This window comes from Somniosus microcephalus, chromosome 1 (assembly GCF_052327205.1).
Source record: "Somniosus microcephalus isolate GS21.2 chromosome 1, FLI_Smic_1.0, whole genome shotgun sequence".
Classification (NCBI taxonomy): Eukaryota; Metazoa; Chordata; class Chondrichthyes; order Squaliformes; family Somniosidae; genus Somniosus; species Somniosus microcephalus.
The window spans coordinates 126,337,636-126,365,333 of NC_140987.1; the positions used below are offsets into that span (position 1 = coordinate 126,337,636).

General features: G+C 42.5%; 1 protein-coding gene across 1 annotated transcript in view; it reads left to right on the top strand.

The window, feature by feature from the left end:
* The first annotated feature begins 1,959 nt into the window (after positions 1-1,959).
* LOC147124355 (uncharacterized) overlaps positions 1,960-27,698 on the top strand; it is a 347,592-nt gene continuing 321,853 nt past the window's right edge. The window contains exons 1-3 of the mRNA XM_085985501.1: positions 1,960-2,075; positions 2,836-5,587; positions 20,095-20,215. Coding sequence (XP_085841627.1) covers positions 2,022-2,075; positions 2,836-5,587; positions 20,095-20,215 — 2,927 coding nt within the window. The 5' untranslated portion in view covers positions 1,960-2,021. The remainder of the gene's footprint in view (positions 2,076-2,835; positions 5,588-20,094; positions 20,216-27,698) is intronic.

A 27,698-nucleotide genomic window follows, 5' to 3' on the forward strand; every position in this document is an offset into this window, starting at 1 on the left:
GGGATTTGACTTTATCATTATCATCTATTTCTATCTAGTATATATTAAAAATCTTGTATCTGCATACACTTCCTGACAACATTTTTTCTATTATAAATGTGGACGTAGGGATTTATAATAAATATATATAATTAATGACATGAAGACTTTACTGACGCTCTGTCTACTATGGAAGACTGGCTAGTTTATAGTTAACTCGTCTTTTCCCTCAGTCTCTTTCCCTCATAGCTATCCTCCACCCCACCTTTCCTGCTCGCAGCTCGCCCTAACAAACTCTTCAGAGTCCAATGACTTCCTCTTCTAACATTTCATAGTTCCCCAACATTCCCTTTCTGGAAAGGAAAAGTAAAAATTGAACCGGTTTCCACCAACTCCTTTGAACAGGTGATCAGGAAGCTACCTGCTCTTGACTATTATACTGAAGGTCCATCTCTGGTGTCACTTCGGTCGCCTGTGTTAAAAGGAAATAATCTCACCGGCCGCACACTTTGCAAAAACGTATACGCATTTATTCCATCGTTAAATTTCCATCGATGACCTGCGATTGCTACAGCGTTGTACTTTTTGCAGCCAGGGACACGGCTGACGTGAGGCAGAGCGCGGCCGTATCCATGGGAACGGCTTGATACAAAGTGGCGCGTGAGGCGGAGAGTGGCTGCGCTCCGGGAAGCGAAGCTGCTTCAGGTTGCGCTGCGCTGCGGCGTTTGTGTGTGCACTGAATTAAAGCTAGATAATCAGAAGGATTTCTCACTCACGGTTCATCCGCTGCAGCACAGTTTTGTGGTCGGGTGAATATTTTGTGCTTTCACTAAAAGAGACTCTTGTTCGGGTGTGAAATGGGTCGAGTACTAAACAAATATTCCAAAGTAGGGCGAGTTTTGGAGTATTGATCTCATTTGCACGGGCCTGGTCATTTAGAAAACTGGATTGTGTTTAAAAGGCCCAATCAATTTCCGCTTGATGCTTTCCGGTTGCCTCGGAAACCGATGCTGATTGGACGCTTCCGGGGTTTCTGCAAATAAATAAACCTTCGAGTTTAATTATGGTTTTAAAAAGTTTTTTTTAAATAAAAATGATCGAATCGCCGCACCATCCAGGCTGATTGAGGTTATGGGGGAGCTGCGGACCTTTACCCCAGCATTAGTCTCCACCTTCAGAAGAGATGGGAATGTGGGGAAATACGGACAAGAGGGAGGGCCTTGTGTAACCTGTATCGTTTATGGTTGTTTCAATTAATGTTTTTCCCTACAACTTCTCTGTTTATGTTCCTCTACCCCTGTGCTATGGACTGTCAGGTATACCCAAGATGCTCTCTGTCACGAGGAGCAAAATGCAGGTTGGAGGGAAATAATAAACCTGAAGGGTATGGATGGAACCTGGGACCTTCCTGAGCAGTATGGCATAGTTCTGTACTGGGAAAGAGCCGTTTTATTACCTGGGTGATTGCATCTCAGCTTACACCAGAGACTTACTTGTTTTGTATTTGAGTTGATCAGTTTACTGTTCCCCAGGGTAGGGCAGGGAGAACTGTTCAGTTTATGCTACTCATGGTGTAGGGAAGTGCTGCATTATTTACATTACACAGGGTGGAGGGGAGAGCTGCCGACTTACAATACTCATGGTGAGTTATTCCTTTTAGCCACTGATATGCATCACAGTACATGCATTTTTAGATAGGAGATACCTCATTTGAGACTATAATATATATTTGAGTCAGTGTAACTCTTTGCTTGAGATGCTTTCCTGATTAGTGTTGGAGCTGCAGTACTTGACAGTACATCTCGCCACACAACAGCTCATTGCAGCTTTAAAGTATGGTGAATGTTTAAGCTCTCATGAGTCTATCTCTCAGTATCTTAATGCTTTGGGTGGTGTTCTTTAAATCTATAAAAGGTTGTTTTGATGGACATTTTTTGTTTGATCAGTGGTATAAGTTTATTGCTCATTTCTGTTGCAGTGGATATTCACAATCAGTTGATATAATGGCTTATTTCAGATGCTGAAGACAGCACGAGGACAAAATGATGCAGTCACTATCTCCTGAGGAATCTCAGCCATTAAATTCTACACAGTCGGTAAGATATGTTTGAGTCTTTTTCAGCTCTTTGCTTTAGAAAAGCATCTGCTTAACAAATGCTGTGTGTAACCACCAGATGCAAATAAGAATCTGGTGTTACACACAGGTAGTTGTTAAGCAAAGTTCTCCCTTTTTGTGGAATTTCTATTTTTCCAAATATACAATTAGAGGATACTTTCCCTTTGCATCTTGAATATGCTATGTGTTCCCCAAGTAGTGAAGCAAATTAACTCATGAGCACTATTGTATTATGAATGTTGTATTGAATACCTAAACAGGAGGGAGAAGAAGTATTTTATATCAATAGTAACATAAAACATAGAAACATAGAAGATAGGAGCAGGAGTAGGCCATTCGGCCCTGCTCCGCCATTCAACGAGATCATGGCTGATCATCCAAACCCTAGCACCCGGTCCCTACACCGACAGCCATCCCACCCAAGCCCTATCCCCATAACCCCACGTATTTAATCCCCCCTAACACTAAGGGCCAATTTTTATCATGGCCAATCAACCTAACCCACACATCTTTGGACTGTGGGAGGAAACCGGAGCACCCGGAGAAAAACCCACGCAAACACGGGGAGAATGTGCAAACTCCACACAGACAGTCACCCGAGGCCGGATTTGAACCCGGGTCCCTGGCGCTGTGAGGCAACAGTGCTAACCACTATGCCACAGTACTTTAAAGAACACCACCCAAGTGTATTCTTGTCATTATTTACAGCAAGTAATAACATTATTTCTAATATCTTGCAGAATAAGTCTTCAGCTGCAAGAACTTCAAAACATTTAAATGTTGAGACCATCTTAAAAACAGACACTCCTCGCACCCGTGAGCTGAAGACTCTTCGAGCAAAGCGTTTGGCTTACTTTGTAGACCCTAACCATAACTGCACAAATACATCTACATCTGTTGGCAGTTTGGAAGCTAATGACAAACGAGGAAGCTTTGATCACAAAGTGAGCGACCCACTAAGAGAAAATCTAGTAAATGCTGAGCAAAAAGATTCCTTAATAGAAAAAATGCTTGATTTCAATGAATCAGTTCAACATACAAGAGTTCAAGATACACAGAAGGCCCATCATACAGATTTAGAACCATCATTGAAAATTTCTAAGAGTGACGAAGCAACTGTTTCCTCGCCAAAGCCAGATTATAATTTACTGGAGAATCCCACTGTACCAGAGATCCAAAAGCTCAGGCATATTCTAAGCTGGGCTCAGAAAATCCTCAAAAAGAGTGAGGAAGTTATGAGCTCCCGAGTGTGTCAAAAAGCTAGTCCATTAAATGAGAAAGAAATGGTTGTGAGCCGTGTGAATCCTGACACAGAGCAGCCAAATACTTTTAATTGGTCTTGGGATACCGATAGAAGTATCCACACTGGTCCTCTCAGTAGCAGATCGGATGGTTTTCATTACTCTGCAGATACTCCCAGGTCTTCTGATAGCTGTAGCTCACTTGATTTATTAAGAACAAATAGGACATTGGTTCAGACTTCTTCCTTAGCTACCAGCCTGAGTGAAGAGCACGAACAATGTATATTAGCAGATACTGGTTATTCAAGCAAGGACCACGTTCATCCTAATAATATTTGGGAAAGAAGCTTTCCTGAGCAAGGAAATGCATACAGAGATAATGTTTCAAATAACAACTGGAAAATTAAAGGCGCAGGGGAAAGTAAAGTGCAGGTAACTCATTTAGAGTTTCCAGCAGATGAAAACTGCCATTCTGTGATTGGTGATGTGAGTGCACTGAATGGGGATAAATATTTCTGGATTCCTCTTGAAGGTAGTTCGGATGAAGAAGATGTCACTGGAAATGGAGAAAGAAAGGAAGCATTTATGCAGCCTTTTGTAAAAAACAATGTTACTCCATTCTTGTGTAGTAATAATAATAAGGAGGAGCCAACCTTATCAGCCAGAACAGTAACACTTAGAAAATCCCCAGCAACACATTTTTACAGTGCAGCAGATCTATTATCCAGCCCTGTTAATCTGCATAACACTACACAACAAAGCATGCCAACTGTTTGTGATAAAGAAAAACATAATTATGTATGGGAACCCATTGAAGCAGAGAAATACTTATCAGGTGGTTACCATAAGACTTCAGCAGAAGATTCAGAAGCTACTGATGTTTTACTAAATCTGGAAGATGCTGGATTTAACTTCAAATCACAGATGGATTCGTCAGTTATTCCAAGACTAGATCCTCGAACCCTCTGCAAAGGGACAACCGTAAGTCCAAATGAAATAACATCAGCAAATGAAAGAGACAAAGGAATAAAGTTAGTCAGTGCTTCCCAGGAAAGACCAAGTATTGAACAGTTCCCTGAAAGATTTAGAAATTTAAGTGTTACAAATGCAAATAAAACCATACCTTCATATTTAACAGCATCTTCAAAATGTAGTGGCAAAATATTGGACAACAGAGGGACTGAAAACCTGTTAGCTTTGAAAAATGATCCATTGAAAAAAGAAGCAAACTATAATGATGATGAAAATGAAACAAGGCAACAAATAATTGGGTATAAGGCACATAGTACCTTGAAGTTGTCTTCATCACCTTTGCTATCATCCTCTGATTCCAGCTGTTCAAAAAAATCCAATCTGCAATTTATAAAAGAGCAATCTATTGAAAGAGAAAAAGGCCAAATCACAGATGAAAATATTGACTCTTTCTTCCATGCAAGTAACCTGGTCAAATTCTGCCCAGCGTGCACAAGTGGGAACAGTTCAACTGTTAATTGGTGCATGGAATGCGGATGTGTTCTGATTGGGATAACACCACAGTTTTGTACAGTTTCCAGTAATGTTGACAAAATATCATTCTCGAATCCTAGAGGTAGCCCTAAGAAAGAGAAAACGGATATGTTACTAACAAACACAACAGCTGCATCAAAAGAATATTCTGACTTTGTGGGGTCTGACGAGGTTTATGGTTTGAAATATCCCAAAGTTAACACTTGTATTTCCTCAGGCGCATGTGAGCCTCAGCTAAGTGTATATGGGAAATATCTTCTTTACATGGAACATCTACAGAAAATTCGAGGCCAACATCAAACTAAAGAGCAGCAGCCAGCAGATATGCTTTTAGCAAAGGAAAATGCGAGTCAGACAGAAGTAGTGGATAGAAGCAACAGCTACTGTGGGAAGCGTGAAACTGAAAAAAATAATACTGCCTCATTCAAGGTGTCCACATGTTTCTCTGACTATACTGACATAAACCAAATTGTCTATGGGCAGGAACCTGAAGGCAACCCTATGTATAAGCCAGACAAAGGAGCTATACCTTTGGAAGAAAATGCAGAAGAAAATTGTATTATACCAGGAGTTTCAGTACTGCAGTGTGCTCCACAGGGGAAAGATTATTTTCAGCAAAAAAATTATGTAGAAACATCAAAGAACATTGCACATAGAGCTTTTTTGAGGCAAATCTTTAGAAATCAGGAGGAGGACCAAAATTTTACTTCTACAGAGTGTGAGAACAAAAAAGAAACTTTGAAAGGTAATTATTAAATAATTCAAGGTTCACACTTCCTTCTTTCCCCTAAACCCCTACAAATTGTGTGTATATACTTTATGTAATTATGTTATTTTGCTCTGTTGCTTACTAAATTGATATTGCCCTATGAAATTGCACGATAAAAACAGCAGAGTAGCTGTATCCATGAAACTACTTATGGGTTTGTGACTTTGCAAAGGCATTTAATCAAAAGACAATACATGATAAGTACTGTGCGAACTTGAACTAGTGCTAGTAGAACACCTATGACTGCACTCTTGCAGTGTACATAAGAACATAAGAAATAGGAGCAGGCCCTTCGAGCCTGCGCCGCCATTCGACAAAATCATGGCTAATCTGGTCTTGGCCTCAACTCCACTTCCCTGCCCGCTCCCCATAACCTTTGACTCCCTTATCGTTCAAAAATCTGTCTATCTCCACCTTAAATATATTCAATCACCCAGCCTCCACAGCGCTCTCGGGTAAAGAATTCCAAAGATTCACGACCCTCTGAGAGAAGAAATTCCTCCTCATGTAGCCCGTACATCAGAGCTTACAAGGTCTAGGAGTTGTAGAGGTTGGGAAATATAACTACACAGTGCAATAGAGCTTTACTTCATGGATAACCATACATATTCTGTATTAACAAAGACAGAAAATTCAGCACCTGATCAATTGAAAATAATTCTGGCACTTTGGTCTGTTAGTTCATCTGTTTGCACCAGCTTCAGAAATGTTTATTCACTCAGTATAAGTGTGTAGGTATGCTAAATAAATACATCTCTTTGTTATACATTGGTCACAAAAAGAACATATTTACAGCCAATGAAATACTCTTGAAGTGCAGTTACTGTTGTTATGTAGGAAAACATGGCAATCAATATGCACACAGCAAGGTATCACAAACAGCAAACTAATGAATGATAAAATAAGCTGTGGTGTTGGTTTACACAATTCTGCAATTGCTGTTAAGTCTGTATTAGAACCAGTGCTAGGGTCTTTGGGGTATAAGGTGTAAACTGTGTATTGTATTCTGAATGCCACCAATTGGTTGGAGAAGTAGTAGTGGAAATAAAATCATAATTTATTAACAGCATGAGATCACAAAACAATTTTAATTAGATTTCCTGTGCTACAAAAATTCTTATTGAAGAGTGTTATTTTTCTACTCGAGGGTGCTATAATAATTAGTATAAATAGAATACTGCCTGTGTGGTAACAAAAATCTTCAATTTTGTGTAATGGAACAATCATATGTGAGACATTAGTTCAGCCTCATTTTGTGGAGACATTTATAATTTTGTAATGTTGTTGACAGATTTTTTCATTCTTGGGCACATACAACACTAGAGTGCGAGTTTGGAGGCGGATCCACTGTCAAAATCACAAAGATTGACAACGGGTTGGTATCCCGCTGTAAACCCACCTCCTTGTCAGTTTCCCAAGTGTCGGGTCTGTCATCCCTGAACAGACCCGACACCAAGCGGTGTGTTAGCCAATTTAGATACTTAAAAGCTTGTTAAAAGGTAGTTAAGCACCATTTTCCCATGTACTTACCATTTTACCAGGTTTTTAACGAGTTTCCCAGAGAGCGGGGATCACGTCAGGTAAGTAGGCCGGGTGTTGTGTCAGCATGGGATGATTTACTAACCTGATAGCTGCAAATGTTCTATGAAAGCTCCCATTTTATAGATCTTCACTTTCCAAGGTTAGAAGCTGTTGCTTACTGCATTTGGAAGACAGATTGACTTTTATGGAGCTAGCAAGTGTTTGGAGCAAACTCTCTACCCAGTGTCACCTCATTGGAGCAACCTCTCTCACCATTGACAGATCACTTCTGTCATCTCAACCTCACCTGCCATCTATTCCATCAGCATCGGTGGCCTTGAAAAAATCTCACTTTGGTCCTCAGAATCCCAACACGATCAGCCCCAACACCAGCATCACCAGCAGCACCAATATCCACACCAACCTTTTCCGCAATTAACTGATGCTGCATAGGACACAGGGCATCATCATCCATGCACATTGTTGCTCGGGACGTCAGCGATGGCCTCACCACGTCCAGATTTACTTCACTTAACACTGTACACCCTGGCTGCCACATGATGCACCAGGTTGGCGCCACCCCACACCAACACCATAGACCATCCCTGCAATGCCCAAGCCATTCCTTTCACACTCATCACCATGGGGGAGGGGGGAACGTTACGTCTCACCATTCACTGGAACTCACTAAAACACTTCCAAAGGTGCACACAAATCTGTCCAAGAAGGCAAAGTGTTGAAAATAAAGATTTCACTGCTTGACAACACATTAACAGAAACTTTACACGAACATTGGCTAAAGCACACAAGTGCCTACCCTTGTGCATTGTTCGTTTGAATGATTGGACAAGGATGAGGGTGAGTGTGAGGGTTGGTTAGTGAGATGGGGAAGTGATAATGTAGATAGAGAGGGATGGCTGGAGGTGCAAGGTAAGTTGGTGTGAGTAAGGATGTGCAGGAGTAGGGTAGGGAAGGCAGAGAAATAGGGATGCGATGCGTGGGACAGGAGGTGTGGCTTTGCAGTAACATTTTGTAATCTACTGTGATCATTGAAAGGTTTGCGCCACTGCAGCCTGGTCCTCCTGACGACACCCATGCTTGTGCCCTCCTTTGCAATGTGCAACCAGGCTGTGTTAATCTCTTGGGGTGGTCTCTTCTACCCATTGGAAGGGAAGAGAATCTCCCTGTGTGCTGTGATTCCCTCCATAAGCATATGGAGGGAGTCATGGGAGAGCCTGGGTGCAGCCGTGCACCTTTTGAGCAGTGCTTGTTAGTGTTTGCAGCACCTCAATGCTGCAGAACACTGACAGCACAAATGTCAAAATGAATGTGGACATGGTCCCTTTAAGGAAACCGGTTGATGACGTGTCATCAGATGACGTAATCAGACCCGCTTCCTTTTAATTGGCTGGGAACCTCGCAGGGCAGGCTTAACAAGCCGAATCAAGGCAAAATCATTTGGAGGAGGTGGGATGAAGCTGGGAGCGGGGTTTAAGGCCGCTGCCTACTCCGGCTGCACCGGACTCGCCACGGTTGGTGAAATTGCGGTCTAAGAATTCTGGGCTCATTCCCCACCCCCTCCAGGTAGCATAAGAGGGCTTTAAATGCTGTATAACATCACATATCGTTTAGAACCTTGGCGTGTTGGCTGAGAGTCCTTTTTAATAACCCATTAAAATATTTATAGAGCATGTTATGAGAAATCATGGAATGGAATAAAACCTCTACTATACACAAATTACATAGTATTAGTTGTAACATATTTTGTGATTTCATCCTGTAGTAACCACCCAGTTGTTGAGCTTCCGACCACATATCTGCTCCATCACCAAGATCGCCTACTTCCACCTCCATCACATCGCCTGACTCCACTCCAGCCTCAGCTCATCTGCTGCTGAAACTCTCATCCATGCCTTTGTCACCTCTAGACTTGACAATTATAATGCTCTCATGGCCGGGCTCCCATTTTCCATTCTACATAAACTTGAGCTCATCCAAAACTCTGCTGCCCGTATCCTAACTGGCACCAAGTCCCGTTTACCCACCACCCCTGTGCTCGCTGACCTACATTGGCTCCCAATCTGGCAACGCCTCGATTATAAAATTCTTATCCTTGTTTCTAAATTGCTCCATGGCCTCGCCCCTCCCTATCTCTATAACCTCCTCTAATCCGACAACCCTCCGGGATCTCTATGCTCCTTCAATTCTGGCCTCTTGTGTATCCCCAATTTTAATCGCTCTACCATTGGTGGCTGTGCCTTCAGCTGTGTAGGCCCTAAGCTCTGGAATTCCTTCCCTAAACCTCTCTGTCTCTCTACCTTTCTCCTACTTTAAGACACTCCTTTATACCTACCTCTTTGACCATCTGTCCTAATATCTCCTTATGTGGCGCGGTGTCAAATTTTGTTTGATAACGCTCCTTTGATGCGCTTGGGATGTTTCACTACATTAAAGGCACTGTATTAGTGCAAGTTGTTGTTGCATTACTTTGTACTGGACTTAAATGACCTTACTGTATCTTAAAGAAAGAAAGAACTTGTATTTATAAAAGAAAGACTTGTATTTATATAGCGCCTTTCACGACCACCGGACGTCTCAAAGCACTTTAGCAGCCAATGAAGTACTTTTGGAGTGTAGTCACTGTTGTAATGTAGGGAAACGCAACAGCCGATTTGTACACAGTAAGGTCCAACAAAGAGCAATGAGGTTAATGACCAGATAATCTGTTTCAGTGACGCTGGGTGAGAGATAAATATTGGCCAGGACACCAGGATAACTCCCGCACTCTTCTTTGAATACGGCAATGGGATCTTTAACATTCATCTGAGAGGGCAAATAATCTCATCAGAAAGACTGTACCTCCGATAGTGCAGCACTTCCTCAGTACTGCGCTAAAGTGCCAGCCTAGATTTGTATGCTCAAGTCTGTGGAGTAGGGCTTGAACAAGAAGGAGTAATTGGGTGATTCAAATTTGGGCCGTAAAACTCTGAAGATTGTAGCAGGTAGGAAAGATTGAGGAAGGTAAAGCGTTCCACTCTCTGAGGTCTGAGGACAGAATCATTTAGTGTAGGACAGAATCATTTAGTGTAGGACAGAATCATTTAGTGCAGGACAGAACCAGTTAGTGTAGGACAGAATCAGTTAGTGTGGGAGAATCAGTTAGTGTGGGAGAATCAGTTAGTGTAGGGGAGAATCAGTTAGTATAGGGGAGAATCAGTTAGTGTAGGGGAGAATCAGTTAGTGTAGGAGAATCAGTTAGTGTAGGAGAATCAGTTAGTGGAGGACAGAATCAGTTAGTGTCGGAGAATCAGTTAGTGTAGGAGAATCAGTTAGTGTAGGAGAATCAGTTAGTGTGGGAGAATCAGTTAGTGTTGGACAGAATCAGTTAGTGTGGGAGAATCAGTTAGTGTAGGACAGAATCAGTTAGTGTAGGAGAATCAGTTAGTGTAGGACAGAATCAGTTAGTGTAGGAGAATCAGTTAGTGTAGGAGAATCAGTTAGTGTAGGAGAATCAGTTAGTGTAGGACAGAATCAGTTAGTGTGGGAGAATCAGTTAGTGTAGGAGAATCAGTTAGTGTAGGACAGAATCAGTTAGTGTAGGACAGAATCAGTTAGTGTAGGACAGAATCAGTTAGTGTAGGAGAATCAGTTAGTGTAGGAGAATCAGTTAGTGTCGGAGAATCAGTTAGTGTCGGAGAATCAGTTAGTGTCGGAGAATAAGTTAGTGCAGGAGAATCAGTTAGTGTAGCAGAATCAGTTGGTGTAGGAGAATCAGTTAGTGTAGGAGAATCAGTTAGTGTCGGAGAATCAGTAAGCGTAGGAGAATCAGTTAGTGTAGGAGAATCAGTTAGTGTAGGAGAATCAGTTAGTGTCGGAGAATCAGTTAGTGTCGGAGAATCAGTTAGTGTCGGAGAATCAGTTAGTGTCGGAGAATCAGTTAGTGTAGGACAGAATCAGTTAGTGTGGGAGAATCAGTTAGTGTAGGAGAATCAGTTAGTGTAGGACAGAATCAGTTAGTGTCGGAGAATCAGTTAGTGTCGGAGAATCAGTTAGTGTCGGAGAATCAGTTAGTGTCGGAGAATCAGTTAGTGTCGGAGAATCAGTTAGTGTCGGAGAATCAGTTAGTGTAGGAGAATCAGTTAGTGTAGGAGAATCAGTTAGTGTAGGACAGAATCAGTTAGTGTCGGAGAATCAGTTAGTGTAGGACAGAGTCAGTTAGTGTAGGACAGAATCAGTTAGTGTAGGAGAATCAGTTAGTGTGGGAGAATCAGTTAGTGTAGGAGAATCAGTCAGTGTAGGAGAATCAGTGAGTGTAGGACAGAGTCAGTGAGTGTAGGACAGAATCAGTTAGTGTAGGAGAATCAGTTAGTGTGGGAGAATCAGTTAGTGTAGGAGAATCAGTTAGTGTAGGAGAATCAGTTAGTGTAGGAGAATCAGTTAGTGTAGGAGAATCAGTTAGTGTAAGACAGAATCAGTTAGTGTAGGACAGAATCAGTTAGTGTAGGAGAATCAGTTAGTGTAGGACAGAATCAGTTAGTGTAGGAGAATCAGTTAGTGTGGGAGAATCAGTTAGTGTAGGACAGAATCAGTTAGTGTAGGAGAATCAGTTAGTGTAGGAGAATCAGTTAGTGTAGGAGAATCAGTTAGTGTAGGACAGAATCAGTTAGTGCAGGAGAATCAGTTAGTGTAGGAGAATCAGTTAGTGTAGGACAGAATCAGTTAGTGTCGGAGAATCAGTTAGTGTCGGAGAATCAGTTAGTGTAGGAGAATCAGTTAGTGTGGGAGAATCAGTTAGTGTGGGAGAATCAGTTAGTGTAGGAGAATCAGTTAGTGTAGGACAGAATCAGTTAGTGTAGGAGAATCAGTTAGTGTAGGAGAATCAGTTAGTGTGGGAGAATCAGTTAGTGTAGGAGAATCAGTTAGTGTAGGAGAATCAGTTAGTGTGGGAGAATCAGTTAGTGTAGGAGAATCAGTTAGTGCAGGACAGAATCAGTTAGTGTAGGAGAATCAGTTAGTGTAGGAGAATCAGTTAGTGTAGGAGAATCAGTTAGTGTAGGACAGAATCAGTTAGTGTAGGAGAATCAGTTAGTGGAGGAGAATCAGTTAGTGTAGGAGAATCAGTTCGTGTAGGAGAATCAGTTAGTGTAGGACAGAATCAGTTAGTGTAGGAGAATCAGTCAGTGTCGGAGAATCAGTTAGTGTAGGACAGAATCAGTTAGTGTAGGGGAGAATCAGTTAGTGTAGGAGAATCAGTTAGTGTAGGAGAATCAGTTAGTGTAGGAGAATCAGTTAGTGTAGGAGAATCAGTTAGTGTAGGAGAATCAGTTAGTGTAGGACAGAATCAGTTAGTGTAGGAGAATCAGTTAGTGTAGGAGAATCAGTTAGTGTAGGACAGAATCCGTTAGTGTAGGAGAATCAGTTAGTGTAGGACAGAACAGTTAGTGTAGGAGAATCAGTTAGTGTAGGAGAATCAGTTAGTGTAGGACAGAATCAGTTAGTGTAGGAGAATCCGTTAGTGTCGGAGAATCAGTTAGTGTAGGACAGAATCAGTTAGTGTCGGAGAATCCGTTAGTGTCGGAGAATCAGTTAGTGTCGGAGAATCAGTTCGTGTAGGGGAGAATCAGTTCGTGTAGGACAGAATCAGTTAGTGTCGGAGAATCAGTTAGTGTAGGACAGAATCAGTTAGTGTAGGAGAATCAGTTAGTGTAGGACAGAATCAGTTAGTGCGGGAGAATCAGTTAGTGTAGGAGAATCAGTTAGTGTAGGACAGAATCAGTTAGTGTAGGACAGAATCAGTTAGTGCGGGAGAATCAGTTAGTGCGGGAGAATCAGTTAGTGCGGGAGAATCAGTTAGTGCGGGAGAATCAGTTAGTGCGGGAGAATCAGTTAGTGTAGGACAGAATCAGTTCGTGTAGGAGAATCAGTTAGTGTAGGAGAATCAGTTAGTGTAGGAGAATCAGTTAGTGTAGGACAGAATCAGTTAGTGTAGGACAGAACAGTTAGTGTAGGACAGAATCAGTTAGTGTAGGAGAATCAGTTAGTGTAGGAGAATCAGTCAGTGTAGGAGAATCAGTCAGTGTAGGAGAATCAGTCAGTGTAGGAGAATCAGTTAGTGTAGGAGAATCAGTTAGTGTAGGACAGAATCAGTTAGTGTAGGAGAATCAGTCAGTGTAGGAGAATCAGTCAGTGTAGGAGAATCAGTTAGTGTAGGACAGAATCAGTTAGTGTAGGACAGAATCAGTTAGTGTAGTAGAATCAGTTAGTGTCGGAGAATCAGTTAGTGTAGGAGAATCAGTTAGTGTAGGAGAATCAGTCAGTGTAGGACAGAATCAGTTAGTGTCGGAGAATCAGTTAGTGTAGGAGAATCAGTCAGTGTTGGAGAATCAGTCAGTGTAGGAGAATCAGTTAGTGTAGGACAGAATCAGTCAGTGTTGGAGAATCAGTCAGTGTAGGAGAATCAGTTAGTGTCGGAGAATCAGTTCGTGTAGGAGAATCAGTTAGTGTAGGACAGAATCAGTTAGTGTAGGACAGAATCAGTTAGTGTAGGAGAATCAGTTAGTGCAGGACAGAATCAGTTAGTGTAGGACAGAATCAGTTAGTGTCGGAGAATCAGTTAGTGTAGGAGAATCAGTTAGTGTAGGAGAGTCAGCTAGTGTAGGACAGAATCAGTTAGTGTGGGAGAATCAGTTAGTGTAGGAGAATCAGTTCGTGTGGGAGAATCAGTTAGTGTAGGAGAATCAGTTAGTGTAGGACAGAATCAGTTAGTGTAGGAGAATCAGTTAGTGTAGGAGAATCAGTCAGTGTAGGAGAATCAGTTAGTGTAGGACAGAATCAGTTAGTGTAGGACAGAATCAGTTAGTGTAGGAGAATCAGTTATTGTAGGGGAGAATCAGTTAGTGTAGGACAGAATCAGTTCGTGTAGGAGAATCAGTTAGTGTAGGAGAATCAGTTAGTGTAGGAGAATCAGTTAGTGTATGACAGAATCAGTTAGTGTAGGAGAATCAGTTAGTGTAGGAGAATCAGTTAGTGTAGGAGAATCAGTTAGTGAAGGACAGAATCAGTTAGTGTAGGAGAATCAGTTAGTGTAGGAGAATCAGTTAGTGTCGGACAGAATCAGTTAGTGTCGGAGAATCAGTTAGTGTAGGACAGAATCAGTTAGTGTAGGACAGAATCAGTTAGTGTAGGAGAATCGGTTAGTGTAGGAGAATCAGTTAGTGTAGGACAGAATCAGTTAGTGTAGGACAGAATCAGTTAGTGTAGGAGAATCAGTCAGTGTCGGAGAATCAGTTAGTGTAGGAGAATCAGTTAGTGTGGGAGAATCAGTTAGTGTAGGAGAATCAGTTAGTGTAGGAGAATAAGTTAGTGTAGGAGAATCAGTCAGTGTAGGAGAATCAGTCAGTGTAGGAGAATCAGTCAGTGTAGGAGAATCAGTTAGTGTAGGAGAATCAGTTAGTGTAGGACAGAATCAGTTAGTGTAGGAGAAGCAGTTAGTGTAGGGGAGAATCAGTTAGTGTAGGACAGAATCAGTAGTGTAGGAGAATCAGTTGGTGTAGGAGAATCAGTTAGTGTAGGAGAATCAGTTAGTGTAGGACAGAATCAGTTAGTGTAGGAGAATCAGTCAGTGTAGGAGAATCAGTTAGTGCAGGACAGAATCAGTTAGTGTAGGCAGAATCAGTTAGTGTAGGAGAATCAGTTAGTGTAGGACAGAATCAGTTAGTGTAGGACAGAATCAGTTAGTGTAGGAGAATCAGTTAGTGTAGGACAGAATCAGTTAGTGTAGGAGAATCAGTAAGTGCAGGAGAATCAGTTAGTGTAGGACAGAATCAGTTAGTGTAGGACAGAATCAGTTAGTGTAGGAGAATCAGTTAGTGTAGGACAGAATCAGTTAGTGTAGGAGAATCAGTTAGTGTTGGAGAATCAGTTAGTGTAGGAGAATCAGTTAGTGTAGGACAGAATCAGTTAGTGTAGGAGAATCAGTTAGTGTAGGAGAATCAGTTAGTGTAGGAGAATCAGTTAGTGTAGGACAGAATCAGTTAGTGTAGGAGAATCAGTTAGTGTAGGAGAATCAGTTAGTGTAGGACAGAACAGTTAGTGTAGGACAGAATCAGTTAGTGTAGGAGAATCCGTTAGTGTCGGAGAATCAGTTAGTGTCGGACAGAATCAGTTTGTGTAGGAGAATCCGTTAGTGTCGGAGAATCCGTTAGTGTCGGAGAATCAGTTAGTGTGGGAGAATCAGTTAGTGCGGGAGAATCAGTTAGTGTCGGAGAATCAGTTAGTGTAGGAGAATCAGCTAGTGTAGGAGAATCAGTTAATGTCAGAGAATCAGTTAGTGTAGGAGAATCAGTTAGTGCGGGAGAATCAGTTAGTGTAGGAGAATCAGTTAGTGTAGGAGAATCAGGTAGTGTAGGACAGAATCAGTTAGTGTAGGACAGAATCAGTTAGTGTAGGAGAATCAGTTAGTGTAGGAGAATCAGTTAGTGTGGGAGAATCAGTTAGTGTCGGAGAATCAGTTAGTGTAGGACAGAATCAGTTAGTGTAGGAGAATCAGTTAGTGTAGGAGAATCGGTTAGTGTCGGAGAATCGGTTAGTGTCGGAGAATCGGTTAGTGTCGGAGAATCGGTTAGTGTAGGAGAATCGGTTAGTGTAGGAGAATCGGTTAGTGTCGGAGAATCGGTTAGTGTCGGAGAATCAGTTAGTGTCGGAGAATCAGTTAGTGTAGGAGAATCAGTTAGTGTCGGAGAATCAGTTAGTGTCAGAGAATCAGTTAGTGTAGGAGAATCAGTTAGTGTCGGAGAATCAGTTAGTGTCAGAGAATCAGTTAGTGTAGGAGAATCAGTTAGTGTAGGAGAATCAGTTAGTGTCAGAGAATCAGTTAGTGTAGGAGAATCAGTTAGTGTAGGAGAATCAGTTCGTGTAAGAGAATCAGTTAGTGTAGGAGAATCAGTTAGTGTGGGAGAATCAGTTAGTGTGGGAGAATCAGTTAGTGTCGGAGAATCAGTTCGTGTCGGAGAATCAGCTAGTGTCAGAGAATCAGTTAGTGTCAGAGAATCAGTTAGTGTCGGAGAATCAGTTAGTGTCGGAGAATCAGTTAGTGCGGGAGAATCAGTTAGTGCAGGAGAATCAGTTAGTGTAGGAGAATCAGTTAGTGTAGGAGAATCAGTTAGTGTAGGAGAGAATCAGTTAGTGTCGGAGAATCAGTTAGTGTCGGAGAATCAGTTAGTGTAGGAGAACCAGTCAGTGTAGGAGAATCAGTTAGTGTCGGAGAATCAGTTAGTGTAGGAGAATCAGTCAGTGTAGGAGAATCAGTCAGTGCAGGAGAATCAGTCAGTGTAGGAGAATCAGTCAGTGTAGGAGAATCAGTTAGTGTCGGAGAATCAGTTAGTGTAGGAGAATCAGTCAGTGTAGGAGAATCAGTCAGTGTAGGGGAATCAGTCAGTGTAGGAGAATCAGTCAGTGTCGGAGAATCAGTCAGTGTAGGAGAATCAGTCAGTGTAGGAGAATCAGTTAGTGTAGGACAGAATCAGTTAGTGTAGGAGAATCAGTTAGTGTCGGAGAATCAGTTAGTGTAGGAGAATCAGTTAGTGTAGGAGAATCAGTTAGTGTAGGAGATAATCAGTTAGTGTCGGAGAATCATTTAGTGTAGGAGAATCAGTCAGTGTAGGACAGAATCAGTTAGTGTAGGAGAATCAGTTAGTGTAGGACAGAATCAGTTAGTGTCGGAGAATCAGTTAGTGTAGGAGAATCAGTCAGTGTAGGACAGAATCAGTTAGTGTAGGAGAATCAGTTAGTGTAGGACAGAATCAGTTAGTGTAGGAGAATCAGTCAGTGTAGGACAGAATCAGTTAGTGTAGGAGAATCAGTTAGTGTAGGAGAATCAGTTAGTGCAGGACAGAATCAGTTAGTGTAGGAGAATCAGTTAGTGTAGGACAGAATCAGTTAGTGTAGGAGAATCAGTTAGTGTAGGAGAATCAGTTAGTGTAGGAGAATCAGTTAGTGTAGGAGAATCAGTTAGTGCAGGACAGAATCAGTTAGTGTAGGAGAATCAGTTAGTGTCGGAGAATCAGTTAGTGTCGGAGAATCAGTTCGTGTAGGAAAGAATCAGTTAGTGTAGGAGAATCAGTTAGTGTAGGACAGAATCCGTTAGTGTAGGAGAATCTATTAGTGTAGGACAGAACAGTTAGTGTAGGACAGAATCAGTTAGTGTAGGACAGAATCAGTTTGTGTAGGAGAATCCGTTAGTGTCGGAGAATCAGTTAGTGTAGGAGAATCAGTTAGTGTCGGAGAATCAGTTAGTGTAGGAGAATCAGTTAGTGTAGGAGAATCAGTTAGTGTAGGAGAATCAGTTAGTATAGGACAGAATCAGTTAGTGTAGGAGAATCAGTTAGTGTAGGAGAATCAGTTAGTGTAGGAGAATCAGTTAGTGTAGGAGAATCAGTTAGTGTAGGAGAATCAGTTAGTATAGGACAGAATCAGTTAGTGTCGGAGAATCAGTTAGTGAAGGAGAATCAGTTAGTGCGGGAGAATCAGTTAGTGCAGGAGAATCAGTTAGTGTAGGAGAATCAGTTAGTGTCGGAGAATCAGTTAGTGTAGGAGAATCAGTTAGTGTAGGACAGAATCAGTTCGTGTCGGAGAATCAGTTAGTGGAGGACAGAATCAGTTAGTGTAGGAGAATCAGTTCGTGTAGGAGAGAATCAGTTAGTGTAGGACAGAATCAGTTAGTGTAGGAGAATCAGTTAGTGTAGGAGAATCAGTTAGTGTGGGAGAATCAGTTAGTGTAGGACAGAATCAGTTAGTGTCGGAGAATCAGTTAGTGGAGGACAGAATCAGTTAGTGTAGGAGAATCAGTTAGTGTAGGACAGAATCAGTTAGTGTCGGAGAATCAGTTAGTGGAGGACAGAATCAGTTAGTGTAGGAGAATCAGTTAGTGGAGGACAGAATCAGTTAGTGTTGGAGAATCAGTTAGTGTAGGACAGAATCAGTTAGTGTCGGAGAATCAGTTAGTGGAGGACAGAATCAGTTAGTGTAGGAGAATCAGTTAGTGTAGGACAGAATCAGTTAGTGTAGGAGAATCAGTTAGTGTCGGAGAATCAGTTAGTGTCAGAGAATCAGTTAGTGTAGGAGAATCAGTTAGTGCGGGAGAATCAATTAGTGTAGGAGAATCAGTTAGTGCGGGAGAATCAGTTAGTGTAGGAGAATCAGTTAGTGTAGGAGAATCAGTTAGTGTCGGAGAATCAGTTAGTGTAGGAGAATCAGTTAGTGTAGGAGAATCAGTTAGTGGAGGACAGAATCAGTTAGTGTAGGAGAATCAGTTAGTGTAGGACAGAATCAGTTCGTGTCGGAGAATCAGTTAGTGGAGTACAGAATCAGTTAGTGTAGGGGAGAATCAGTTCGTGTAGGAGAATCAGTTAGTGTCGGAGAATCAGTCAGTGTAGGAGAATCAGTCAGTGTAGGAGAATCAGTCAGTGTAGGAGAATCAGTTCGTGTAGGACAGAATCAGTTAGTGTAGGAGAATCAGTTAGTGTAGGAGAATCAGTTAGTGTAGGACAGAATCAGTTAGTGTAGGACAGAACAGTTAGTGTAGGAGAATCCGTTAGTGTCGGAGAATCAGTTAGTGTAGGAGAATCAGTTAGTGTAGGACAGAATCAGTTAGTGTAGGAGAATCCGTTAGTGTAGGAGAATCAGTTTGTGTCGGAGAATCAGTTAGTGTAGGAGAACCAGTTAGTGCGGGAGAATCAGTTAGTGTAGGAGAATCAGTTAGTGTAGGACAGAATCAGTTAGTGTCGGAGAATCAGTTAGTGCAGGAGAATCAGTTAGTGTCGGAGAATCAGTTAGTGCAGGAGAATCAGTTAGTGTCGGAGAATCAGTTAGTGTAGGAGAATCAGTTAGTGTAGGAGAATCAGTTAGTGTAGGAGAATCAGTTAGTGTAGGAGAATCAGTTAGTGTAGGACAGAATCAGTTAGTGTAGGACAGAATCCGTTAGTGTCGGAGAATCAGTTAGTGTAGGACGGAATCAGTTAGTGTAGGAGAATCAGTTAGTGTGGGAGAATCAGTTAGTGTAGGACAGAATCAGTTAGTGTAGGAGAATCAGTTAGTGTCGGAGAGAATCAGTTAGTGTAGGAGAATCAGTTAGTGTGGGAGAATCAGTTAGTGTAGGAGAATTAGTTAGTGTGGGAGAATCAGTTAGTGTAGGAGAATCAGTTATTGTAGGAGAATCAGTTAGTGTAGGAGAATCAGTTAGTGTAGGAGAGAATCAGTTAGTGTAGGAGAATCAGTCAGTGTAGGAGAATCAGTTAGTGTAGGAGAATCAGTTAGTGTAGGAGAAAGTATGATAAGTTTTAATTTCAAAAAAGAAAAACATTTCTGGTGAATGCCTTTCAGTTGGTCACAATCTAGTTCAACATGAACTTGGTGCTGGAATACATAAATGCCTCAAATGGGATATCAGATGCATGCATCTCATTTAAGAGTGTGGGAGTGGAAATTCCATGGACATTTGAAGATTACAAGGATAACTATAGACCCAAGGTGAACAAACACTTCATGGAACCTGTGCTGGTGGGGCTAAGGATATCTTCAATGGAAAGCTACTGACCTAACCTTGAATAGTAGGTAGATATTGTGTTGTCTTACTTGACTATCTGGGGTGGGGGGTGGGGGGTGGGTCTGGAGGAGCTATGGAAAAATTGCAGAACCTTCCATTAGGTGATTAAATCGATGAAGTGGAAAAGTGAATGTGATGGGTCAAATAGCCATTCTATGATACAAACTTTCTTATGCCTTATGAACATGCTGGGTAGAAATCCATTATTGAGGCAAAGTAATGAAGTGTTACTATGCAGTGGGATTTGTTAATAAATGAGATCAGTCAGAATTTTTAATTATAATCTGAAGTGGGGTATTTTATTGAGGAGAATTAGAATAAAAAAAATAGTTGGAATCATAGACTTTATTTTATTTTTAAGATGCCGATATAAAGCCAAGAAGGAGAAAAAGTATCCAATCAAGTTTGAATCGATACCAAAGGTGTTGGGCAAAGTCCAGCATTGCATGGTCGTCTTATACATATGGAGGAATAAAGCCAAGGTATAGTATTCTGTTGCAATTGATTGGCACTGAACTTCAGTCGTTTGACTTCCCACTTAATTGTATCCCCCCATCTCCTGGAGGCACTAACATTCTGGGGTAGAGTCCTTCAGGTGTAGGCAATTCTCTGCTACCTTACCCATTCTTCATGTGCAAGTATTGGCAGGCTGATCTATCATGGGTGGCATCACAACCAAGATCAGTCCTGTTCTTATTTCATCTAATCTACTGATGCAACAGTTTTCCAGCAAGGGGTGCTGAATTGCAGTCAGGAGTGGGAACCCTAGCTGATCTACCCCACCCCCGCTTCTTAGCTTACAGTTGCAGAGGCCAAATGTACTATCACCTGGCTGAGACAATCTAATCATCACTGATCAGCAAATTAACCTGGCATCTTGTATGGTTCAGTTCTACACAAACATTGCATTTAAGAACCAAGCCATTGGGATGAGCTTTGGTCTGATTTTCATTACTTACTCATGTAAAATTAAACGGTGGCATCGTAGTTATGTTACTGGACTAATAATTCTGAGGCCTGGACTATTGATCCAGATATATGAGTTCAAATCCCACCACCATGGGTGGGCTTTCCTCTTGGCTTGTACAGACCAGCAAATTGAATGTGTTGGAACTGGGTGTATAATATTTTCACTTGTATAATAGCATTAAAGTTGTAATTGTGACTTCAGAACAACTGAGTTTCCCATTGTTGTCAAATTCATCCTGCAACTTAAATGAGGAAGATTCAACACCAGTAGAAATGGTTCAGTAATATAAAGGAGCAGGAGTGCAATGTTTCTTCTTTGCTATTGTTTTTCCTTTTGTCATTGTTCTATCACTTTAATTCGAGAACTCTACACTGTTCATGAATAATAATGTAGTTTCCTTACATTTCAACAGTAACTACATTTCAAAAGTACCTCATTGGTTATAATGTCCTGAGGTTGTAAAAATCTTTATAAATGCTAATCCTGTATTTCTTTCTAGCTGTGCATTCACAGTCAGGAGATAGGGATGTAGCTTTTGAAGTATTCCTGAATGAATGTGCAGGGTTATTGCATTTCATAGTTTAGGAAACTCGGATAACATACAAATTTCAGGGTTTTTTGAAAATGTTTGGCACACGTCTATTTAACGAAAAATCTTGTGCATTGTGTGCAGCTATGTTTGTCACATTTTGGGTGTCACTTTTTTTACATGCAACTGATTCACTTAAATTTCATATTTATGAAATAGCAGCAAATTACAACTGAAGAGATAGGGAATGTACAAATCAAATGCAAGGAAAGTGGGTAGATATATTCCCAATGGGGAACTACTAAGGGCACATGAAATGAATGAATCCAGCATGAACCATCAGCAAAATATAAGAAAGGGAACAAAACAAGTTGCTCCAAATATTTTTACAAATCCTTTTAGCTGCTATCTTGTTTCTCCAGTAAGATGAGTACTTAGTATTGGAAATAAGGTTTGTAACATAACGGCAAGATAAAATGACCTAATTTACAAGAAAATGATTAAACTTCTCTATATTTAAAGCATTTTTTTGACTGAAATGCTTGCAACAGTGGTTTCTGTTGGATATCTGTGCCTACGTGAGAGGCCTGAGCTTTGAGTTCAAGCAGGTTTCCAGAAGTATCACTTCAACTGAAGAAACTAAGCAAGGTAGCAGGCTATAGCTTCCAGCATGCACACGTGCCTACAACTCCTAGAATGCTGTAATGACTTGATAGCAAGATTAATTATTCACGCAGCTGTTTGTGAAACCTGGTCCTTCCAAGAGAAAATTGCTGAGAATGAAAATCTGTAGGGAAAACCATTTTTTAGGAACAACCAACATTTCTATTAAAAAAAAATATATAGCAAATGAATAAGGTAAAGTGTGACCTCAATGTTTTCCTGAGGAGCTTGGAAAACAAAATCATGCCACCTATACACGATCTGATGTCTTGGCTGAACACATTCGGCCGAGTGGGAAAAACACCTGGATGTTAATGACTTGGAGCATATTTTGTAACGTATTCTAAATGATTACAGTAGCTGCAATTGTTTTATTGGAAACAAGAGGAAAGGGTGGTTGGATGATAGAAGAGGACATATTGGTCATGGTGAAAGTCAAGGATGGGAGATGAGGCAACAAGGAGCTTGTCAGGTAAGGAGAAAAAGATGACAAGGTCAGTCTGTGTGGGTGGCGGTGGAGCCAAAGGGTATGGTGGGATAAGATAAAGGGGTAAATGCAAGGGGCATAATGTTGCATGACAGGGCCACCTAATGGTTTACCTTTAGAACTCTGCAGCGAGGAAATTTAAAAAAAAGTAAGAAACTCAGAGACCAAAAAAAACATAATGCCCAGCATCAAAAACTAATAGAAAATATGAAAGAGATGAAAAAGCCTGAGAGGCCACTGCAGCTGAATGTGACCTGCATAAAAGATGCCTCCGTGAACTCCAGAACTTAGAAGAGCGTGCAAGTAAAGTCGTCCAAAATGGTGTTGAGCTTTTTGAGTCTTGTTGTAGTTGCACCCCTCCATTTAAGTAGAGAATATTCCATTACACTCTTGACTTGTGCTTTATGTGGAGAGGTAATGGGGAATCAGGAGGTGAGCTACTTGTTGCAGAATACCCATTCTCTGACCTGCTCTAGTAGCCACGGCATTTATCTGGCTGGTCCAGTTGAGTTTCTTTTCCGTGGTGACCCCCAGGATGTTGATGGTGGGGGACTTGGCGATGGTGATGCCATTGAATGTCAAGAGGAGGTGGTTAAGCTTTCTCTTGTTGGAGATGGTCATTGCCTGGTACTTGTGTGGCATGAATGTTATTTGCCATTTATCAGCCCAGGCCACAATGTTGTTCAGGTCTTACTGCACGTGAGCATGGACTGCTTCATTATCTGAGGAATTGCAAAGAGCTGAACACTGTGCAATCAACAAACATCCCCACTTCTGACCTTATGATGGAGGGAAGGTCATTGATGAAGCAGCTGAAGATAATTTGTCCTAAGATGCTGCCCTAGGACTCCTACAGCAATGGCCTGGGGCTGAGATGATTGGCCTCCAACAACCACAACCATCTTTCTTTTTTCTGCAGACCGGCAGCCTTACCTTTAATAACCGCTTCTGAAGTGCCCGGTCTCCCGAACAACGCCTCCTGCAGCTGTCAGTGTTATCGGCCGACGATGCTGCAGAGGATGGAACCGAATTTCTGAACCGGGGAGCTACCGGGGCACTGCGTAGTTGGATTACATCATGATCCCCGGGCGCAGGAGATTGTGGCGCTAGGGGTTACCGCCAATGCAAACCTCCAGGTGAATTTCACGGGCGGCGGTTCTATCGCCGCGCCTGGGCGGTTAGTCGTTATCGCCCCCCGGAGGCGCTAACGAGAGGCACAAAGGCACCAAATTTCTCCCCCATTGTGTTTAACTGAAATTGTGTCTTGGATTGCAAAAGCCAGCAGCCTTTTCCTTCAGAACCATCAATGAGCACCACCTGCTGGACAAAGGTCGCCTATTTCCACAGAGACATGAATCCACTTTGAATTTTTTGATTTCCTTCACTTTTGTTCTGAATAAATGAATGTGCTGGGCAGTTTAATTCACACACCAGTTTGTTAAACTGGAGGCCACATTGATACAAATTGACTTGGTTTCGCCTAATGTGCTTCTTGGCCACTTTGTGCGTGAGGAGCTGGGGGGCGGGGAGGGGGTTGCTGCTGATGTAAATTAGATTTGTTCAGTTTAGAATGAATGTCTAATTCAAAGCATTTATACTATCCAGAATAAATTTCAAAGTGGGTAAAACTAATAAGTGCTCATGCAGCAGTACAATTGAAAGTGAGAGAGGGAAGCATTATAAATGTTCAGTTTGTTATATATATATATATATTTCTGTTTCTACTAAATTGGGTTCCGCCAAGACCACTCTGCTCCCGACCTCATTACTGGTCCAAACATGGACAAAGGAGCTGAATTCCAGAGGTGAGGTGAGAGTGACTGCCCTTGACATAGAAACATAGAAGATAGGAGCAGGAGTAGGCCATTCGGCCCCTCGAGCCTGCTCCGCCATTCAATGTGATCATGGCTGATCATCCAAATTCAGTACCCGGTCCCTGCTTTCTCCCCATATCCCTTGATCCCTTTAGCCTTAAGAAATATTTCTAACTCCTTCTTGAATATATTTAATGAATTGGCCTCAACTGCCTTCTATGGTAGAGAATTCCACAGGTTCACCACTCTCTGGGTGAAGAAATTCCTCCTCATCTCTGTCCTAAATGGCATACCCTTTATCCTTAGACTGTGACCCCTGGTTCTGGACTCCCCGACCATCAGGAACATCCTTCCTGCATCTAGTCTGTCCAGTCCTGTCAGAATTTTATAAGTTTCAATGAGATCCCCTCTCATTCTTCTAAACTCCAGCGAGTACAAGCCCAATCGACCCAATCTCTCCTCATACGTCATTCCTGCCATCCCAGGTATCAGCCTGGTGAATCTTTGCTGAACTCCTTCCATGGCAAGAACATCCTTCCTCAGATAAGGCAACCAAAACTGCACACAATACTCAAGATGTGATCTCACCATGGCCCTGTACAACTGCAGCAAGACATCCTTGTTCCTGTACTCAAAGCCTCTCGCTATGAAGGCCAACATACCATTTGCCTTCTTAACTGCCATCAAGGCAGCATTTGACCGAGTGTGGCATCAAGGAGCCCTAGTAAAACTGAAGTCAATCGGAATCGGGGGGAAAACTCCACTGACTGGAGTCATACCTAGCACAAAGGACGATGGTTGTGGTGGTTGAAGGTCAATCATCACAGCCCCAGGACATTGCTGCAGGAGCTCCTCAGGGCAGTGTCCTAGGCCCAACCATCTTCAGCTGCTCCATCAATGACCTTCCCTCCAACATAAGGTCAGAAATGGGGATGTTCACTGATGACTGCACAGTGTTCAGTGCCATTCACAACTCCTCAGATAATGAAGCAGTCCATGCCCGCATGCAACAAGACCTGGACGACATTCAGGCTTGGGCTGATAATTGGCAGGTAACATTCGCGCCACAGAAGTGCCAGGCAATGACTATCTCCAACAAGCGAGAGTCTAACCACCGCCCCTTGACATTCAATGGCATTACCATCGCCGAATCCCCCACCATCAACATCCTGGGGCTCACTACAGAATTTGTTCATCCCTGTTTGGCATAAAAATAAAACAAAAAAGGTGACTCAACTGTGGCTAACAAGGGAAATGACCATCAGCAGCAGCAACAGTCTGCTGTGGAGAGACCTGCAGGTGGTGAGCAGAGAGGGAAGCAGCAGAGGGATCGAGCTCACAAGAGGCGCTACCCATGTTACAGGGTGTACAGGCAGAGGCTCAGTTTCCTTGACCTCTTGGAAGAGCATGTTTCCGGAGGCTGGGGTTGTCGCATCAGGTGGTGGCAGACATCTGCAGCCTCCTAGAAGAAGACCTGCTCCCTGCTGGATCTGGTAGCCGCGCATTACCAATGGCTGTGAAAGTGACCGCTACCCTCAGCTATTTTGCCTGCAAATTCTTCCAGGATCGAACATTGTGCAGCAGCAAGGCTGCAGGAGAGACAGGGCACTGAGCACACATCGTCTATGAATGAATCTAATGAAGAGGAGGAGAAGGAGAATGAAGCGGAGGCGGAGGATGCAGATGGCGATCCTAACACGGCAGCAGCCGCTCACATTGCTGCCCAGGATGCCAGGGATTCCATTGTAGCTGTAAGGTTCCGTTAGTTACCACCACTGGACCCATGTAACAACCACATCCAATGGCCACTATCATCACCCTGCCCACCAATCGCATTGACAAGCAGTTCTACTATCTACCAACCAGCCATTGCACGTCCCCCCATTGGTCTCTGTCAATTCATGTCTTCCCATTCATCAACAAGCAAGTGAAAAGGCAAGGTGCCACCAAGTAACCAACAGTGGGCAACACGGGAAAGTGATGCAAAGTAATGAAATTTATGCAATTATACTAAAAAACGGAAACTTAACATCTTAACATTTTCGTAAACACTCAGCACCAGACATGTTGGCATCCAGAGCCTGTACAGCCATGGTCAAGGCCTGCATGGACTCATTTGATTGCCGCTATTGATGTTCCACAGAGTTGGCCACTCGAGCCATGGAATATCCATCCTCTCAATGCCTGGCAACATCAACCCACTCATGCTTGAGGTGGACTGCTCCATTCTCTCTGCAATTGTGGACAGTGTGTGTGAAATGCCTGTCAGTACGTTGCAGATTTTCTGCTGCCCCTCAATGATTATCCCTTTTATAGACGGCCCCCGGGGTACAGCATCTGTGTCCAGTTGAGCAGAGCTTGGAGAGGTCTGTACCCTTTGACGCGGATTCTCTGCAGCTGCCCCTGCCACTACTGTCTGCTCTTGCTGACTTGTGAATTGAGAGTCACGAGGTGAAAAAACAACTATCTGTTTAGCTGAACACAACAAAGTGCGAATATCTGAGCTGGTGCGTGGTAAGCATGAGTCCTGTTATGGTGCACCCTCAGAAGGACTCCGCTCCTCCTGAAGATTTGATGTCCGCGAGGTCCACCGACTGCTGCTGCATGTGTAAAGGCCCTGGTGGGGAGAAAATATATGAATTAGTACTGGCTAGGTTAAAATGTTGCAACTTATCATTATGAAGAGGATTACATTTCACTCGCTGCTGAAATCAAGTTAACGTGACTTGAGTGTTGTATGACATAGTATCATAGAAACTTACGGCACAGAAGGAGGTCATCGTGTCTGTGCTAGCCAAAAAAGAGCTTTCCAGCCTAATCCCACTTACCAGCTCTTGGTCCATAGCCTTCAAGTGCACATCCAAGCACTTTTTAAATGTGGTGAGGATTTCTGCCTCTACCACCCTTTCAGGCAGTGAGTTCCAGACCCCCACCACCCTCTGGGTGAAGAAATTTCCCCTCAAATCCCCTCTAAACCTCCTACCAATTACTTTAAATCTATGCCCCCTGGTTGTTGACCCCTCTGCTAAGGGAAATAGGTCCTTCCTATCCACTCTATCTAGGCCCCTCATAATTTTATACACCTCAATAAGGTCTCCCCTCAGCCTCCTCTGTTCCAAAGAACACAAACCCAGCCTATCCAATCTTTCCTCGTAGCTAAAATTCTCCAGTCCAGGTAACATCCTCGTAAATCTCCTCTGCACCCTCTCTGGTGCAATCACATCTTTCCTGTAATGTGGTGACCAGAACTGCATGCTGTGGCCTAACTAGTGTTTTATACAGTTCAAGCATAACCTCCCTGCTCTTTTATTCTGTGCCTCGGCTAATAAAGGCAAGTATTCCGTATGCTTTCTTAACCACCTTATCTACTTGGCCTGCTACATTCAGGGATCTGTGGATCTGCACTCCAAGGTCCCTTTGTTCCTCTACATTTCTGGTTGTTGGAGGCCAATCACCTCAACTCCAGACATCGCTGCAGGAGTTCCCCAGGGCCGTGTCCTAG